At 44.2% G+C, this 20454-nt stretch overlaps 1 protein-coding gene across 6 annotated transcripts in view; it reads left to right on the forward strand.

The window, feature by feature from the left end:
* The first annotated feature begins 3626 nt into the window (after positions 1–3626).
* The window catches only part of NUDT3 (nudix hydrolase homolog 3), a 186887-nt gene continuing 170059 nt past the window's right edge, over positions 3627–20454 (forward strand). The window contains exon 1 of one of the 6 annotated variants that reach the window (XR_015185962.1): positions 3627–3829. Coding sequence is in view for 4 of the 6 variants with exons in the window: in XM_086496538.1 (XP_086352664.1) it covers positions 3747–3829 (83 nt within the window). In the remaining 2 variants the exon portion in view is untranslated. The remainder of the gene's footprint in view (positions 3830–20454) is intronic. The other 5 variants (XR_015185961.1, XM_086496538.1, XM_086496539.1 and 2 more) reach the window with 5 other exon arrangements.

The raw sequence follows: 20454 nt of genomic DNA on the forward strand, positions 1-20454 counted from the left end.
GCTACGAGCGTATGTTAGCAAGAAGCAAACCAATTGGGAAGACTACTTACCCATATTGAAATTTTCTTATAATAGTTCAAAGCATGTGACTATAGGGTTTAGTCCATTTATGCTTTCATATGAATTTCAACCTAGATCACCCGTTACGGTGGGGTTGGCTAAGGAGAAGATACAACAAGCGAAAGATTTTCTCCAAGACCATTTTGAAACGCTTCGAGTTGCTAGACAGAATGTTAAGCAAGCTCAAGATCGATATAAAAGTACGCAAATGAGCATCATCGTCTTGCTACTTTCGAAGAAGGAGACAAAGTTTTCTCAAGGTTCCGGAGCATTCAGAAATTCTGAAGACGGGAAAAGTTGCCAAACTTTCACCACCCTATTATGGACCATTTACCATTCTCAAACGTATAGGTCAAGTGGCCTATAAGTTAAATCTTCCCGAGCACTCACAAGTTCATCCTATTTTTCATGTTAGTTGCATACAAAAACAGCTAGGAGAGAATGATAATGTCATTGACATAGGTGTGTTAATTGACCTTATCGAACCGCCAAGCATCCCTCATGAGCCTGAAAAGATTTTGGATTCTCATGAGCTTCACACCAGACATCATGTCAGACGACAGGTATTAGTAAAATGGCTAGATAGACCTGAAGAAGGTTCTACATGGGAGAATGTCTCTGCACTTAAGAAACGTTCGTTTTTTAGGATGAAAACGATTCTCCAAGAAGGGGGGGGGGGCGTAATGTAAGGACATGGGTCCTACGGAAAAGGCCACCAGCACGGCCAGACAGTGTGTAAGCTAGGGGGAGGCTATAAGATAGCACGATTGGGTGGAGATTAGCACACACATTACCATTGCCCTTTCATTGTAGGTCTCAAAACCATTTACCATTGCTGGTCCATATGATTCAATGCATCGAAATCCAAATACCATACATTATCACCACATGTTGATACATCTAAAGACATAGTATTCATCATATCGTACACAACAAATAGTCTTTACGGGTCTTCTACACCCTTGCTAGTACTTACACAATTGCTTTGTTGCCTTTTTTGTGGACAATCACCCTCGAAGTGGTCGTGACTACCAGCATCCTCTACCATTATTCAACACATTGTTTCTCCAAAGTTTCCACAATCACTTGGACCCTCCCTACCTTAAAATTTTCTTCCACCACCAATATTAAGTCTTTGATGTCAACCACCTTCGATTGTCGCGATTCTAGTTTCCTACGCCTTGGCCACCTCCTTGACTTGAAAGTCCTCTAACTTTATCTCTATTATTGTAAGAGACCTATTTCAAATTACCTGGACCATGTGAAAAATGAATGTTCACCAATTTTCTTCTCTTCCACAATCAACAAGGAAATAAGATTTGTAAAACTCAAAATATTTCTTAGAGTATCAATAGAGGTCTTGCACTTCTTGTACGGTGGACCTCAACCACACAAGCAAGCTTCCACCTTGTTATCATCGTCAACCTTGATACCAATAGATGAGAGGGATTCATATATGTCCTTAATCTTCAAAATATATTCATTTGGTAGTTCACCTATTGTCTTCACAATGTTGAGGTTTATGTTTAATTGCAACTTCTTTGCCTTATTATTGGTCACATCTAGTGAGACCAAATCCTTCCACGCCTCCTTGGGGGAAGTGGCAACCTATATATACCTAGTAATAGTTTGACCACATTGACAAACAACCAATACATGACCTTCTTTGCTCTCTGGTTCCAAACTTTGAAGGCTGGTGCTTCCAAACGGTGAAGGTTGATGCATCTTCTTGTTCACCTTCAATGTAATTCCCATAACCTTTAACCATTAGAAAATTGGTCATTCTGAACTTCCAATCATGGAAGTTTTTTTTTTGAGCTTCTCATTGAAAATTGTGGTGATTCCATCATTATTAGACGTGTTTGTAGACACTATTTTTGAAAACTGGAGCACCAGTCAAGGTTTCTACAACAATGAAATGAGAGATGTGCAGAATCTTGAACCTTTGCATTCTTACAGGTGAACCGACTCTAACTCTAGAACTAAGGCAAAAAAACGCACGAATATCAAATTTGACTGCACAAGATTTCAAAATGCACAAATAGATCATTCCTGATGCCTCCCTTAACATCCTAGAGTGTATTACCCTCAACCACTTCTTTTGCTGCTCTTGTTTGCTACTCACAACTCCTCAACCACAACCAAGCTCTAATGCCATGTAAAGAGGCAAAGAAGGAGAGAGCTTGAGCTCTTACAAGTGCGCACACACACAACCAAGGGAGCACACAATGGAGATGGAGGTTGAAAAGTTGATTCTTCTTCTTCATTGCTCAAAATGATGATAAGGCATAAAAACATAAGTGGGAAATACACATAATAAGAATTATGCACAACAATCAATGTGAAATGGCTAGTGGTGAGTTGGTAAGATTGGCAATCAATCTTGGTAGGTAGACCATGCCTATGATGTTTGGCTGTAGTACCACCGACAATGATCCTTGGGTCCACTACCTCATGCTAGTGACCAATGTAGGCAATAATTCATCAAGGTGTACCATGTAGACTTGATATCTCAACATCCATGTGCTGACAAGTGGCTCTCTTTGTTTATTGGAGATATTTAGATAAAGGGAAAAAATCAATGGGAAAAAAGGCATCTTTTAATTTAGAAGCTAAGGTTGTCGAGAAAATAAGTCCTATGGTGTAAAACCCTTGGAAAACCTTATTATGGATTTCTAGGAGATATGGAAAAATAACAATATTTTGTGAAAAAACGATTGTGATGGGTACTCTACGGACCTTATACAACACTTTTGTCACACTTAAGTGTCATAGGAGTTGGCATGAGTCCTTAGAGGGCTTTTGTTTTATAGATTTCTCCACCCTTTCTTTGCTTGCATGAGTTCTTGAGCTACTTCTCTATCTTTGCCAAATTGTTAGATTAGACTTAGACTTTAACTTTATGCTCATTTTGCCCCCATTCCCTCTTCATTTGACAAGAACTTTCTTCCAATGTAAAATAATAATTTACTTTTAGCATCCCTTAGAAAAACAGTGTATGAGATAAGTAGTCTCACATGACATTATTGATATTTGTGGGATGAACAAAAAGTCACTCAAGTCATGTTACATATCTTTCGACTTCATTTAGTGCGATTTGACAAGCACGTTCTTAGAAAATATCAAACTTGTCGATACTTTTTTTTCCCCATCGTATTCAAGTAGACCAACAACAAAAATTCAAGGTAAAAAGTTTCCATACTTTTAGAGACGAGATGCACATTAAAGTGTTTGATTGTTTTAGAAAAAGTGTTTTCTAGAAAGTTCTAAAAGTAAGGCACCATGATTGTGCAAACCAAACCAGGGCTTGCCAAAAACATTTTTCCAAACATAAAAGGATAAAAGCACTCTTTAAACTCTTTTGGTCTTTTAGGTCAAAATTTGAAGCATTTACACAAAATTTGTAAAATTTTCCCGATTTTCTTTAAGGCAAGCTCGGAATCTACCTGAGATCTTGCAATTTTAGTGGCAAACACAGCTGCAAGCAACCGCTTTGTGTTTTGTATTGGTTAGCTTCACCTTTTCCTTTGCGATGCTAGCGACTTTGCGATGCTAGCGACATAACAGGGACGTGTCTCCTCAAACTTGGCGTAATGAAATTAACATCTCAATCTCATATGGGACTCGGCTCTAAAGTGATTAAAAAAAACTTCTCACGACAATGTCCGGGTACGTAGCGTGAGAGAATGGCTACGCAGGAAGAGCACTCCGAAGAGCACCTGGATGTCCTCACCAATCTCGGCCAGCATACAGGCATCGCCAAGCTCCGGTCCTTTCTTCTTTTTCTTTTGCTAACAAGAAAAAACACACACAGATCACGTACGAAATTCGATGAAGCTTGTGAAAAAGGGTCTTAATGGCAAACATCTTCATGGTTCTTAATGTCAACAGCTTGTGGATGTATCATGTAAACCTGTAAAAGCTCATCTATTTTAGATCCCCGACCCACGAATTACATAGCAGGCAACCCACTGAGGTTCTAGCACAGGGCATAGTTGGTTTTCATTTTCTGGTTGACTGCTTTGCCTCACTGACCTAAAGGATGGTCTTACAGCGACTGCTCGATTGAACTTGAGCACACTGTACCTCTGATACCATGTCAAAACGGTAGCAAAAACGGTGAATCAAATGATGAGGGGCAACAACTGATGATGACAACCCTTTCTGAATGTGGAGAGCTGCATGGCCTAGAGCAACATTTTGCAAACCTCCCTCCAAACCAGGCCTGTACTGTCCCTGCTCTTGCGGTCCCCAGCTGCAACACACTACCATCCACGGGAGGGAGAAAGAAGGAAAGAAAGAAAGGACAAAAGGTACAAAGTAAAGACCTATCGAATAAGCTAAACTGGAAGTTGAGGGTAGCACACCACGTGTGAGGCTGGTGGTGAGGATGGGATTCTAACTCGATGGTATGAGACTATATGCTCAGGAACTATGATCATCACATGTATGAATCTGGCTAGCTCCACCGCCTCCCCCTCCTCCACCCTCACCCCCACCTCCACCTCCCGCTCCCCCTCTCTCCCCGGTGGGGGCCCTCAACCTCATCTCCCGACCCATCCCACACTCCTTCTCAGACGCAGGGGACTAGGGACACATCTGCAGCAAGATGATCTCTTGGTAGTGCTTTCACTCTACGAGTCACATGGCTCGGGAGGGACAGCCCCATTTGAGGCCACCACTTCTCTATACTTCCTCTACAGTTTGAGCTAGATGTACACTGATTCAGTGAGCCAGCGGGCATTGGCTGAGGTCATACTTTATGATGACCTTGTACAGGTCTTGTACGGTTTCCTTTTGTTTTCTTGCTCACGGTCACATTGGCCTTTACATGGGAGGTTGTTGGGGTAAAGCCCATGTGGCCGGTTAGGCTAGGCGCCCGCCCACTACACTTGTTCATTATGTACATAATAGAATAAGGGGGCTCACATATTCGTGGTGAGTTGTTGCCTTTGCAAACACAAGACTCCTCTTCTTCTCTCTTCTCCATTGCTGCGCGCGCACGCACACACACCATATGCGCTCTCGCTCGCGCACTTCACGTTGGGGTAAAGTCCCATGTGGCCGGTTTGGCCAAGCACGCACCCACTACACTTATTCATTATGTACATAATAGAATAAGGAGGCTCACATATTCATGGTGGTTGTTGCTTCTGTAAACACAGGTCTCCTCTTTTTCTCTCTTTTCCATTGTTACACACGCTCTCGCTCACGCACTTCAAGAATCTTATAGAAGCTTTTAGAACCATCCTTTTTTGAAAAATTGCTAACAAAAAGAAATATCAATATTGTTAGACTTACACCACTCTACTATTTGACAGGTCTAGGGCATACATGTATGGCTAGTATGTCTCCGGGCCGGCGACCCATAGTTTAGGTTGCTCCTGGTCTGGCCGCTCGAGTTTGGGGCCGGCCGCCCACCTTGTCCGTGCGTCCTCATATATATTTCATTTATTTCTTGTTGGTCGTGGGAGATTTTGCCCTACCTCCCTTTGGGCACCTCTTTATGGGTCCAGGGGGTACCCACTTCCACCATCTTGAAATTGTGTATTGGGTCTCCTGTTCATGGTAGTCATGGGGGGGGGTTGTGTTTGTGGTCTCTCTCTCTCTCTCTCTCTCTCTCTCGCTTCCGTACACGTGCACTCTCACATGGTAATAGCAGCCTCAGGCTCTCCATGAGACCAACGCTTCTTCTCCCAAGGGATCAAATTAGCTAGCGTTTTCTACCCATTTGCAGCATTTCTACAAAGATCTTCTTGCATTTTGCAAAAGCCAGGCAAACGATGGAACTTGGAGAGTTTTCATTGTGGAGGACCTTCTCCACCTGCATTTTTGTCTCCACACTTCGCGTTTTTGGTTTTGGCTACCAACGCTACACTTCTGGGTAGGGTTGACATGTATGGTCATGTACAACGGGTACACGTACGAAGACGTGCAGTACTAATCGAACTAAAAAAAAAATAGACGTACGTTGACGTAACGTACGATGCAAAAAGAAATTATACGTCTTATACACTACAAGAAAGACTAAACCAAGAAGTTTTCAAACTTAGAAGTTAGAACATGATAGATCATATGAGTCATGACATAGACCTTAGTACTCAGTACTAAGTACTTGCAATTTAAGTCTTATAAGTTAGAATATGAAAGATTTGTCCATGGACATTGGAAACGGCAATGTCCGAAAAAAGAAGAATTGTGATCTCCAAAGTGGCGGCGGCCATAGTAGATCCGCTACCCGAGTCTCGCCATATATAGGTCATGGTTGTTTGAGTAGTCGAAGTTGGTCAAATGCAGTCGAAATTGTAATCACCCAGGGAAAAGAAGAAGAAAAAAGAAGAAGAAGAAGAAGAAGAAGAAGAAGAACCGGACGAGCCATGTACGGAACGTACGAGTCGTACGGTTACGGTACGGAATGTACGAATCGTCTCGTACGCCGTACGAAGACAACCCTGCTTCTGGGACATTTTCATCGCCGGAAAACCCTCTCCTCCACCTACTTTTTTGGACAGCAAGATCTGCGTTTTCAGGACAGCAGGGCAGTGTTTTTGCAACAGAGGAGGAGCGCTAGCCATACCCATTCGGATCTTGCCTTTCTTCCCGGTTTTGCATCTGGTGCATTGCGGCGAGAATCCTCTTCATCTGCTACAGATTTCAGCCATACATACCTGCTCTTTTTTCTCTGTTTTCAGCCCTCCGACAGCTCTTCACACAGAGATAAAACCCTCCCCACACCCTCTGCACCGCTGCAGACCATGCTGGGAACGTACGAGCACGCTGAAGATCGCTGGACAGCAGCGTTTTCATCACCTCACAGTTGCATTTTTGGGTGGGCAGCAGCCACATGGCTTGCGTTTTTCACAGAGGATGAAGTTACCTCTTGGCAGGACACCATCCGGTGGTGGTCCATACCGTCTCTCAGTGTGTTGCAGTACAGGATATCTTCAACATCGGCTTGATCATCTACGGGCGTACGATCCATGGGAGATCCATTCATTCCAGCCATCATTCTTCGGCGGTTGCACACTCCAGAGGGAGTGGTGACTTGTGGTTTGCTATGGACACACCTATGCATTCATCAGAGTTGTTCACATGAGATATAGCCATGCTCATGGCATATGGGATTCCGACATTCCCAAAGAGGACACCACCATCTTTGGTGGACAGACACTTACCACTTGACCTCGACACGTTAGATCACTTGCTTACACAACAACATCTACATGGACTTAGGGAGAGGATCTTGGATCTCTTCCTGGACAGGTCCATTGCTTGGATCTACAGATTGGAGTGGGACTTTAGTGCTTTGGACTCTCCTGGAGAATTTACCTGTGAGATGCGGGAGATCAGACATCCCGCGACTACATCCGGACACACCCGGAGCTTGGCTTGGATGGTAGTGCAGTTGCTCTTCTACACTCCTGATCATTTGGATTGCTACCTTTAGAGTTGCTTACACTTACCCTCAGTAACCTTACAACAGACTTATCTCCGAACCCGGGAAGTAGGCCACTCCCAACTCATTCACATGAGAGACACACCGATATGCGGTTTGGTGGTGGTGTTGGCGTGGATTCTGTTTTGGTTGACACCGGAGGATTGCAGGCAGGATATAGGTAAGACGGCGCAGACAGATTGGTCTGGCCTTTCCTCTTCTCAGAGGATCTTCACAGTGCAGACTGCTCAGTCTGGCTTCCCTACTTCTACAGGATGATTACAGTGCAGACAGCTTAGTCTGACCACACCTCTTCTCAGAGGCCCTTCATAGCGCAGACTGTTGAGTCTGGCTTTCCCCTCATCTTGGATTACCCTACCTACTGACAGGACACCATCCGGTGGTGGTCCGTGCGGTCTATCGGTGACTGCTACAGCTTACGATAGCTTCTATAGTGCTGACTGCTTAGTCTGGCTTTCCTTGATTCAGAGGACGTTTACAATGCAGATTGCTACATCTTGCCTTCCTAGAGTTTTACACAACTTAGCCACCTAGCCACACTAGGTTACAGGTTCACGCATTGATAGGCTTCCGGTCATTCTCATGATGGTTCCTGGGCTTCCTCATTTTCTCTAGACGGTTTGACTACAAACACCACTTATCCTATTGGGCAGGACACTTGAGGTCTATCGGCACTTCTTTCATGACAAGGAGTTGTTTTCACGCTCAGTTCGGGACCTTCACGCAGTATCTTTACCCAATATCGGCGGAGTACAACAGTTCGCTACACTGCTCGTGACGACAGTTTATCATGGAGATCTCTTGGAGGTTGGGACACCCCAGACTGTTGCTACACTCATGGAGTATCCTTCAGTGGACATCACAACAGACATCTTCATCATTTGCCTCGCATCTTCGGCTTCATGCGGTTTGTTCAGCATTAGGTGCTGAGAGGGGGTGTTGGACTTACACCACTCTGTTGCTTCACAGGTCTAGGACATACATGTACGGCTAGTATGTCTCCGGGCTGGCCACCCATAGTTTAGGTTGCTCCTGGTCCGGCCGCACGAGTTGGGACTGGCCGCCCACCTTGTCTGGGCGCCCTCATATATATTTCATTTATTTCTTGTTGGGTCATGGGGGATTTTTCCAGGCATTGCCCTACTCCCCTTGGGCACCTATTTATGGGGCAGGGGGGTACTCACTTCCACCATCTGGTCATTGTGTATTGGGTCTTCTGCTCATGGTAGTTATTTGGGGACTGATTGCCCCCTCTTCACCATATCTTGTGTTTGTGGTCCCTCTCTCTCTCTCTCTCACACGCACGCCCCTCACAAATATGGGTATCAAACAAAAGGTCTTTTCGAGTACAATACGATTCTAGCTTTAGAACACCAATCCAAGATGCTTCTGGAGAGAGAAACGTATTCAATGCAATTAGACCACATGTATGCACATGGACAATCGTTCTGATCAAGCCATCTTACGGATTGTAACTTTTTTTTCTGGCGGATCTAGGCCACACTAAGGCATTAACCCTTTCTATGTGTGAGTATATGACATGATATGCAAGAGTTACAAGCCGCAAGCCATAGTTACATGGGACGGTGGGTCGGGGTCAAGAACGGGGACAAGGACGGGGACGGGACGGCAAAAGTCAGGGAACGGGGACGGGGGTCGGAACGACAAAAAAGAAGAAGAGTTTTTTTGGTATTTTTTGACCTACACACATGCCACACACATAGAGCATCACTTTGACCGCAAATTTACACTAAATAGACCAAAGAACATGAGTCATATAGGCGCAAATGTGCTAATAAAACATCGATGGATACAAAATGAAAAGTGCATGCCACAAGGGCTAAAAAAGGACAAGCCTCAAGGATAACAAAAAGTACGAAGGGCTAGGTAGACGCTAGAGGAGAGTCTAGAGTGATCAATGATCATCAAACTCCGGAAGTGCTTGCTTGTTGAATCTCCACATCATCGTCGTAGTCGAGGTTGTCAGTGACATGAGGCCTCGCGAAGGCTCACACTGAGGCTTGCAGTCCTCCTCTAGCTCCCCCAAAAGTGTCAGCCATAGATGGATTCTCTTGTGCCATCTCCCACTCAGTGAAGGGATCTGCTTTGTGTGTGACGCTCTTGGCAAGCATGCGCAAGTTAATGCTCACAAACACCAAATCATTGACCTCTGGACCCCAAGGCGATTTCTCTTCTAAGAGGCAATGTGGCTGTACACACTCCATAGTTGCTCCAAGCAACTAGTGGTACATGCTTGGATAAGGACACAAACAACCAAGCGCTACAAATGTGGGCCATCTCCTCCATAGTCCTCCCACCACAAAACCGAGCCAATCTTGCTGCGATCAACTTGTGCATCTACACATCCATAGGAGCCCTTCTTTTGCCTGTAGTTGAGTAGCTCATCTCTAACCTTGTGCCTAATGTCACTGCTAGGCTCAAGGTGCTCCAATGCAAGCTGCCATCCTTTGCTCACCTCCTTGTCGGTCTCTTGACGCCTTCCCTGAAACTCAGGGTCAAGCACATAAGCTGCCGCATGAAGTGGAGAGTAGTATCCATTCCACCTGGACTCACACAAGCCACGAATCTTCGCATACTGAATAGGGTCAGGCACAAGCTTCTCAAGTGTCTCTATCATCCGATCCATGGCTTCGTAGACTTTGCCGATGCATGGCTGCAAGCTATCCACAACTCGAAGTAGGTGTAGAATAGGCTTGACCATGGCGTCAGGAATCTTCACTTCCTCCCACCAAGCGGCGTCGTCGGCCCATTCTTGGCATTTCAACCCTGTTGCTGATGTAGACTCCGACATGGCCTGGAACTCATCACTGAGAAAGTAGCCCCTTAATTTCAGGCACCCCTTTTGGTTAGCTAGGTAGTAATGTGCATTATTTATGTTTCAAGCCACTACGTGGTCCAACATAACCTGTGACCACTCATCAGTGGCCTACTCAAATGCACTTATATGATACCTTTTATTTTAAAGAAGGAAAACACATTTATAAGTTGATATAAATTAGCAAAAAGGATATGTTTTTCTCAATTTGTATTCTATTGAGTTGTAATTGAAAGAGAACTTTAATACTTGAGATGAGACGTGGAGTGGTAGAGGGGATGTCACGTGACACATCCAACCCTATGTGTCCGTGGACAAGCTACAGCACGACCAGGGTTCAGTCAGTCTAGAATAGGAAGTGATCTGGCACTTTTGTGAGTCTGTTCGTAGACCGTGCATGTCCAGACACTTAGATTAGATGCATATCCTCTGGTTGCACACAGCATGACCATCAGATTCCAGTTAGATCCCATCAGTAGCATTTTTTACGGTGCCTAGACCTATTTTCCCTATTTTTGACATTTTTCACTTGTTATTTTTAAGTGACTTTTGTTGGAAAGTAGGTAGGGCAATTTTGCTAAGATAATATATAAGCAAACCAGAGCTAGCACTTTTTGGCAGAAGAGACAGCAGGAGCACCTTGCTCAAGAGGCAACTTCTCAGTAAGACCAACCCCCGCGACAACTCTGGCGTTTTCTCTCAACAGAAGGCCTAGCGTTTTTGCACCAGATCAGCCAGCGTTTTTGCACTTGCAGATTCCCGACGATTGTAGACAGCAGATCAGCCCTAGCGTTAGCAGATTCCCACCTCAACACAACAGATTTCCTACCGTTAGCATGTTTCCCCGCAAGGTCAGTTTTCAGCCCTAGTGTTTCTGGTTTGCGGATCAACCTCAGCGTTTTTGCAGATCTTCGCGACGGAATCAGCCATAGGACCAGCGTTTTCAGTTTTCAGCCTTTAGACACCGCAGATCAAGTCCCGAACCTCGCAAATCTCACCTTCCGGCAGCAGTTCCTCGCTGCACGGTCAGATCCCGCGCAGTTTACAGCTTCAGCCCGGAAAACGCAGATTTCAGCATCTGCGTTTTCAGCGCGTCGTCGTCATCGTCATAGAGTCAGAATTCAGCAGATAAGGATTTGCAGATTTCAGTCCTTAGAGTTTTCCGATTTCAGCTCGTCTCGTCGTCATCCTCATCGTCGTCGACATGGTTGGTAAGTCCAAGCATTGTAGAGATTGTGCAATCATAAGTAGACCACTCTTGCCATAGAGAGTGGGGCCTTCGGAGGAGGGTTTTACGTTGTCTCTGGTGTCGTATTCTCTCCTCTCTCTATCTCTCAGTCTCATGTACGTCCATTCACTGTGTCCATTCACTTTGTTTGTGTCCATTGCACTCTCTCACTAAAGGAACGGAAGGCTCTCCCTTCCGTAAGTAAAAGGAACCTTGAGCACACTCATCTTGAGCAAAGTCCAACATTCACTTCCAGTGCACCTTACATTGTATCTATGTGTTATGACCTTTCTTGCAGATACATGCGATGATATAAGAGTGCCGACAACACAAGATCATCAGTGGCGTGTATTTATGGTATGCAATCGAGGATGTTTTCAATTTAAAGAGGGGGGTATGTCACGAGGACGTGGCAACTGCTAACCTAGTTGTTGGTTTCTTTCCAATGGTTTTTGTTTTATTTTTGAGACCCTCTTTTTGAAGTTGCAAATGGTCGGACATTGTATGGCCAATGTGAACGGTAGTTTCACCGCAGACGGGAAGTGGATCGGCACTGGAATTCGTATAGTAAGAGGATATCTAGGCTCAATACAACATCCTGTCGGTCCCCCCCGTTGCACTTAGGAAGTTGGTGGATACTAAGAAGTGAACTCAATAAAGTTACAATGTCAAGGTGGAATCACCAACAGAAAGTATCCCACAGTTGGGCCGCATTGCACATTTGGATGGTCAGATGACCAGTATGAGCCCAACGGAAGCATCTCCTAAAATTTAGGGAACTGCTATTTTGGGCCACGAAATCTATTCGCGTCATTAGCTTCAGAATGACAAGGGGAACATTTTATTACTCTGCTGTAAAGTCAACTGATGCACCAGTTGAGAGATTTTTAAGCAGGAAGCCCAATGCGGCAAAATTGCATGCATGAGTGCCAAGTGGCACTTTCTGGCCAATTTACCAAGTTTGGGAGAATAGAACTCATAACTGACTTTTTGGAGCAGATTTGGAGGCTGATAACTGTGATTTTCAGCCATTTCTTTCCATTTTTGAGCTTTCCGTGACTTTACCTAGGACTATGAGCTCATTTTCAGCATTAGAAGGCATCAGATGCGTGTTTATATGGTTGTTTTGCTACGTTTTCAGCGATATGCAGGTTTTGGCAGCCATGGAAATCTTCCCCTTTTTGCATCTATTTGTTCACAGATGCATTACAGGTCAAGCGCAGAAGAGGGGGTGCTCGATTTATGCTAGGGGGATGCTTCATTGAGAACCTGTCACAGGTTAAGAGCTATGGAGTGCTTTCATCCCTCTCATGTATAGTGTGGTGCTAGGAGTGATGCCTTGCACGCTACACACTGCTCTCTCTCTCCCCTACGTGCAGTTATGTGATGCACCACAAGAGGGCTCTTCATTTGACTGATGTACAACTGTGTGGTTTCATGCTTTTGTGCTAAGGCAAGAGCCTCCTTGAGCAGGAACAGGGGTAGCTAACTGCTACTCCAAAGCAGGCACCGGTGAGGGTCATAACCTCACCGTACAGGTGCGTTTTCAGCGCTGTGTATGCGCTGTAAATTGACTGTTTTTCAGCCATACAGACGCTAGAACCATTGGGAATAGTGCCCCACTGGCAGAGGACAGTTAGGGGATTGTTTGGGGCTGAAAACTGGGCAAAAAGCAGTAAATACAGCGTGCTGAATTTACTGTTTTTGGGCAGGACTCAGAGGGTTTATGTCAGTGGAAGAGAGTTCCAGTAGGGGAATTGGTTTCGTGCAAGTTTTGGGGCTGTTATGTTACCGAAATTTGGCCAAAACAGGTGGTATCTAGCTCGATACAGATAAAGGATTCCGAGGACTCTTCTTTGTAATTTACCCTGCTAAAGAATAAAGAAATACCGAAAGGGGCGCCAATTTTGGGGTCTACAGGTTGCCGGCGTTTGCTCAGAGCATTCTAGCTTCCGAGCAGTGTGTGTACTTAAGTGTTAATTCCCGTCGCAGATTTCCTTTGCACGTTCTCTTTGTGTGTCTAAAGTAAAGAATTGTGGGTGAAAGCCAAACCCTACCGCCCCACGGGCCGGTTTCAATGTGCTTTCTATTGGACTGTTACGAAAGCCTCGTTTGACCGAATGAGTGTCAGCCTTCTCATACCAAGCACGAGGAGATTGCTTTAACCCATACAAAGCTTTCTTATATGTGCACACTTTGTCCTCTTGTCCTTTCTTGACAAAACCGCGAGGTTGCATTACATACACTTCCTCAAATATGTCACCATTCAAGAAAGCAATAACAATGTCTGATTGATGTACATTGCAACCAAAATGAGCTGCCAATGCACATAGAAAACGCACAATAGTCATACGACAAGTGGGAGCAAAAGTCTCTTCATAATCTATGCCTTTTTGCTGTGCATAACCCTTTGCAACAAGTTGAGCCTTATAGCGATCAATCTTGCCATCTGGCTTGCGTTTCAACTTGTAAACCCACTTCGTACCAATGGCCTTTTTGCCAAGAAGCAAAATACATAAAGTCCATGTGTCATTTTCTATAAGTGCATCATATTCTGATTGCATGGAAGCCATTCAATTTTTTGAATTCTGTGCTTCGTCAAAAGACAGAGGTTCCTCAACATCATGTAAGCTAGACACAACCAAAGCATCACTATCTGATGCATAAGAGGCATGGCGAGAATCTGAACGAGTACGACTAGATAAAGGTGCATCCAATTTACTGTCACGCAATGTATGCACCAGCCATTTTGGCATACCTCTAGCCTACTCATTTTCAGCCCTTTCCTCGTCAAGTACATCTACATGAGTAATAGGTTGATCTGCAACATTTTCTGAAACCCCCATAGGTTGTACATTTGGCTCATTGGAATTTAAATTCATACTTCCACCACTGAAAAGAGGCAACAAAGACTCATAAATGTCCTGTGAGCTTACATTACTGTCTCTAGTACATGTTAGCAAGGGCTGAACAGCATCTTCCACAAACACAACATCCCGTGAAACGAGAATACGCTTTGTTTGTGGATGATACAACCTGTAACCTTTGCTTTTAGCGCTATAACCAACAAAAGTACATTTGATAGCCTTATCATCTAATTTTTTGCGGTGTGTTTGTGGCATCAAAGCATATGCCAAACAACTAAAAACACGCATGTGCTCAATAGAAGGCTTTCCATCATGCCATGCTTCATATGGAGTAATAGACTGCAAAGCTTTTGTAGGACACTTGTTTAGTACATAACTGGCACACATGATGGCCTTAAGCCAAAAAGAATGCGGCAAAGCTTGACTTTTGACCATACATCGTGCCATTTACGTAAGTGACGTGTTTTTCCTGTCAGCAGCACCATTTTGCTGAGGCGTATAAGGCACTGTACATTGGTGTTTTATCCCACGACTAGCCAGAAATGCATTAAAATTCATGAGACATATACTCCCCCCCTCGATCGGAACGGAGGGTGCCCATAGTACATTTCGAGACATTTTCAGACATAGCCAAAAATTGTTTGAAGCACATAAAGACTTCGGACTTCGCTTTAAGTGGAAATATCCATGCATTCTTGGAGTAATCATCAATGAAAGTCACGAAGTAAAGGTAATTTCCCAAGGACAGAGTTTGCATGGGCCCACAAACATCACTATGCATAAGTTGCAACTTGCATGTGGCCCTAACTGAACTATCCTTTGGAAACTTAGAACGCTGCATTTTATCTAAAATACAGCCTTCACAAACATGTTTGACAGGTGCTTCAAGAGGGGGCAAAGAAGAAACCATATTAGATTTCTGCAAACGTAGCAAACTGACAATATTCAGATGCCCAAAACGTGCATGCCACAGTTTTGCATTTGAAACAACCCTTGAATCTGCAACTGCATTTGCAAAATTTTATCCAATACTTGTCATACAAAGTGAGCTTATATAGCCCACGGCACAAAAGGCTAGATGCAACGATTTCATTACCAAAACTGAGATCATGAACTGTACGTTTGTCATTCACAAATTTGGCTACAAGTCCAAGTCTAGCAAGTGCAGATACAGACAAAAGATTCTACTTGATCCCAGGTACATAAAGTGCATCAACAAATGTGAAAGAACTGCCATTTGTAGCAGTAAGAACAATCTTTCCAACTCCCTGAACCGGATAAGAGGCATTGTTGGGCCAAGTGACTGAATTCCCATGAGGGACATACTCACGAGAGGTGAACAATTCACGATGTGAGGTAATGTGCTTTGTAGCACCATTGTCGAAATACCACACATGTGAATCTGCAGCAATTGACATGCATGCATCATGGACAACAGGATTGTAAGTGCACTCTGCACTAAAAGCCCATTCTGCATCAACATCAGCATCATAGTCTCCTTTCACAGAAGACTTAACAATGGCTGCATTTATAGTGGAACCAGCATTTGCAGTGGAACCACTCTCTTTCTTCTTAGCCTTTTTGGCCTTCAACTTAGGACGCTGCTTGATCAAGTGATCATTAGCTTTGCAATAATGGCAACGCATCTTCTTTTTGCCCTTATCACAGAAGACTTAACAATGGCTGCATTTATAGTGGAACCAGCATTTGCAGTGGAACCACTCTCTTTCTTCTTAGCCTTTTTGGCCTTCAACTTAGGACGCTGCTTGATCAAGTGATCATTAGCTTTGCAATAATGGCAACGCATCTTCTTTTTGCCCTTATCACCAGAATTTCCAGACGAATTGTTGCCAGCAGAAGCATTAGGAACATGTGATTTTCCACTCGCAAAAGAACCATACGAAGTGGCTGCATTGCTCTTTCTTTGAGCAACAATAAAAGCCTGTTCAACTACACGCTGTCTAGTCCTGTTCTTTTTGGAAAGTGACTCTTGCAACAGCAATGTGCATAATGCATCAAACTTGACAACTTCAGGATTTCCTTGGGTCATAAGTCTCCAAGTACTAGCAAAAATCTCGTAAGAATCTGGTAAGGCATCAAGAACAGTCTGCACAAGGGAACTGTCTGAAATGACTTCACCTGTAGAAATAAGTTGATTATTGATATCCTTGACACCAGCAAGAAAAGTGTCCATATTATTTTCCTCATACATAATCTTCGACTCCAGCTCTTTACGCAGCAATACAATTTTTGCCTCATTGCGGCTTGCATAAAGACCAACCAAAATATCCCAAGCCTGTTTTGCAGGTTTTGCTGAATAAATGTGTTGAGTAATGGTGCGCTTCACAGACAATGCAATCAATGCATGAGCCTACGCATCTTTTCCATCCCAACGAGCTTGTTCTGCCGTAGGCAAAATAACTCTAATAGTAGCAATGTCACGTGACACATCCAACCCTATGTGTCCGTGGACAAGCTACAACATGACAAGGGTTCAGTCAGTCTAGCTTAGAAAATGTTTTGGCACTTTTGTGAGTCTGTTCGCAGACCGTGCATGCCCTGGCACTTAGAGTAGATGCATATCCTCTGGTTGCACACAGCACGATCATCAGAATTCATCAGGAGCATTTTCCAGTGCATTAAACCTATTTTCGCTATTTTTGACATTTTTCACTTATTATTTTAAGTGACTTTTGTTGGGAATTGAGTAGGGCAAAATGGGTAAGATAATATATAAGCAAACCTAGGATTAGGCTAATTGGCAGAAGAGAAGGAGAACAACAGGCACAAGTGCAGTAGGTTCCCCCTCTCTCTCTCTCTCTCTCTCTCTCAAGCAGGACTTCCTCCTTGGGTGGCGTTTTCCCTAAGCCTATGCGGCGTTTCATACACAAGATCTCTGGTGTTTCCCCCCAGCAATTCCAGCGTTTTGCATGCAAGATCCCTGGCATTTTTAGCAGGTAGCTTCATCGCCAAAAGCCCTCGGCACATAGCGTTTTTCAGCCAGCCTGTGCAGCATTTTCTAGCCCTTAGCACATCTCATTTTCTGCCAGCCTATTCATTGTTTGATAGTCCCAACAGACAGTGTTTTCAGCAGCAAATCCTCAGCCATAGGACAACGTTGGAGAGGGGGAATAGGGAACACATCCAGCACACAAAATGTTTGCCTCTCTATAGTCCAGGGATTCCACAACACCCCTAACCTCTCTAATAACACCTTCAAATTGGCTAATTTGCGCTAACAACTCCACTTTAGCATACAGGACAATGGTCTCACACCTTGCAAAAAACACCTTACAGCACCAACGCACCCATACTGCTCAACTCACCCTTTCTGACTCACAAGGCTGTAACAGACTTGGACACTCCAAGTCAAGAATTAACCGTGACAGCACCAAATAACCACTTCAAAATAAGTCACAGATCACAATAGATGTACACTGGCCTGGCGGAGTTCCGTGCCTAGAGATATTGGCCCCAAAGACTGGCGTTCTTTTCGGTATTTCTTTTTATATTAATCAGATCAAAGTACAAGAGAGTGGCTAGGGTTTCACTCTCAGACTCTGCGTCCAGATGCTCTGAGAAGTGAAGCCCTCTCCACATATTTAAAGGTACAAGGGATGCCCAAAAGCAGAGCCCCAAAAGCTTCAAATCAAAAGCAATTGCTCTCTCTCTCTCTCTCTCTCTCTCTCTCTCTCTCTCTCTCACAGAGAGTCAAAACTCGAAAGCAAAAGCATTCTCTCTCTCTTTCTCATATTGTAGAGAAAAAATAAAATTTGCGTCGCTCATCATTTTCCAAAAAAAAAAAAAAAAAAAAGCCTCCGCGATTTCCGGAAATTAGGGTTTTTGGCAAAAATTAGGGTTTGCAAGAATTTTAGGGTTTCTGCTATCCGTAGCCACGTCATCACTTTGTGACATACCCCCCTCTTGAAAGCATTGTAATCGACCGCGATTACGCCTGCAAAACCGACAAAAGCCATAAACCGTCTTAGCAGACACTGACTGTTAGTACCTACGTACTAGGAACACACATCTAGCACATGTACAAAATCGACAGTCACATCACACAACATCACATGACATCACCAGACATCATAGGACATCACATGACATTCAACATTCATTCGGATCTTAGACCATGATTTATCGACAATGTAGCTAGCAATCACATCTAGGTCCAATCGGGACCTCATCGATGTCCGATTGACTAACCCCTATTGCAACCATGTCTATTCGAGATCAATCAAACCAAAATGCTGCAGTCATTTCGTCTGTCAGTTCCTGCACTCACAAGAAGTCAAGAACAAATCAGTATCATTATCAGGAATTCCATTTCATAAAGTCATCCAGCAGAATACTGTCAGCTCTCAGTATCCCTGAAGCTCAAAGAGACATCAGTGACTTTAGTATCAAAATCAAGGCATCTGTTGACAAAGGAGTGGAGTGACTCCCCTCTTGTGCATCCCACTGCACCAGATCTTCGGCCAAGCTGAATTTTGGGTTCCGTTTGGAGTAGACTATGCTAAACCAAAACATCGAGGTAAAGTTTCACAATCCGAGGAGTATCTGCTAGGTCCTCCTCCTCCATCCACTTCGCATCAAATGCAGGAAAGTTCTTGAACTTAACCAAGAACCGCCTTCGGACTTTACCTTTCTTCGTATCGTTATGTGCCAAAATCTGTTCAGGAACAAGGATCTCCTCGTTTTCTTCCACTTCGGCTCCCCATCATCAGGCACATCACCCTTAACAGGTTTCAAGAGACTCACATGCAATGCATTGTGAATCCTCCAAGTATCTGGTAGTTTCAATCGGAAGGAGACATCATTTATCTTGTCAGTGATCTGGAAAGGTCCGTAGTATCGCATACTAAGCTTTGGAAAAAGCCTCTCCTTTCCCTTTAAGAGCACCCAATCATTCTCCTTCAATTTCAAGTTGCGACGATGGCGATCCGCTGCCTTTTTCTGTCGTTCTTGAGACTCCTGCAAAGTCTTGCGAACCTTGGCAAAAGCCGTATCCAAATCTCGCGAATATTCATCCACTTCAAATATCTAATCTTTCGTGCTCAGGAAGGATGGAACCTTCGCAGCACTTTCAACAATCTCACATGGCGTCTTCCCCGTCGAAGAGTGTATCGTGTTACTGTAGGCAAATTCCACCAAAGGTAAGTTCTTTTCCCATTGAGTCTTCTGATCCGAGATACAAGACTTCAATAAATCTAAAATCACTGACTTCGCAATCTCAAATTGCCCGTCAGTCTGCAAGTGGAACGATGACAAGAACTGCAACTGCGTGCCAATGTTCTCCCAAATTGCCTTCCAAAACAAACTCATAAATCTGGGGTCTCTGTCGGAGACAATCATCTCAGACGTGCCATGTAATAGGAGAATCATCGTGATCATTCTGTGTTCTCGGGAGATCAAAAATGAAATCCATTTCAATACTTTTCCAGGGGCGGGTGGTATGGGTAAAGGCTTTAACAATCCTTGTGCCTTATGCCTGTCAAAATTGACCTTCTGGCATACTGCGCACAACTCTTCCACGTCCTTTTTGAGTCACGGCCAAAAGAAGTATCTCTCTACCCCTTTCATGGTGGCAGCAATGCCGCGGTGACCCGTAAAAGGTGGACAGTGGCATTCACTCATAACCTTATCCCTCAACGGCTGTGTAACGCACAACATAGTCTTTCTCATCAAGTAGCCTTCCCGAAGGGAGTATCCCGCTACTGTTTCCCTATCCCGTATATATCTGCAAAATCTGTATCTGTGGCATACTGATCGACCATATCCTCGAAGCTCCTATGATGTATCGCAGAAATAGCCAGAACCAACGGTTTCCGAGACAAAGCATCTGCCACCACATTCTTCTGTCCCTGCACATGGACAATCTGGAAGTGGAACTGTGACAAGATGTTCGCCCACCGCATCTGCTTTTCCGAAAGCTGCTTCTGTGACAAGAAGTAGCGCGAACTCTGATGGTCTGTAAAGACAGTAAAATCCGCTTTGAGTAGGT

Source organism: Adiantum capillus-veneris, chromosome 23 (genome assembly GCF_014529385.1).
Source record: "Adiantum capillus-veneris isolate H3 chromosome 23, ASM1452938v2, whole genome shotgun sequence".
NCBI lineage: Eukaryota > Viridiplantae > Streptophyta > Polypodiopsida > Polypodiales > Pteridaceae > Adiantum > Adiantum capillus-veneris.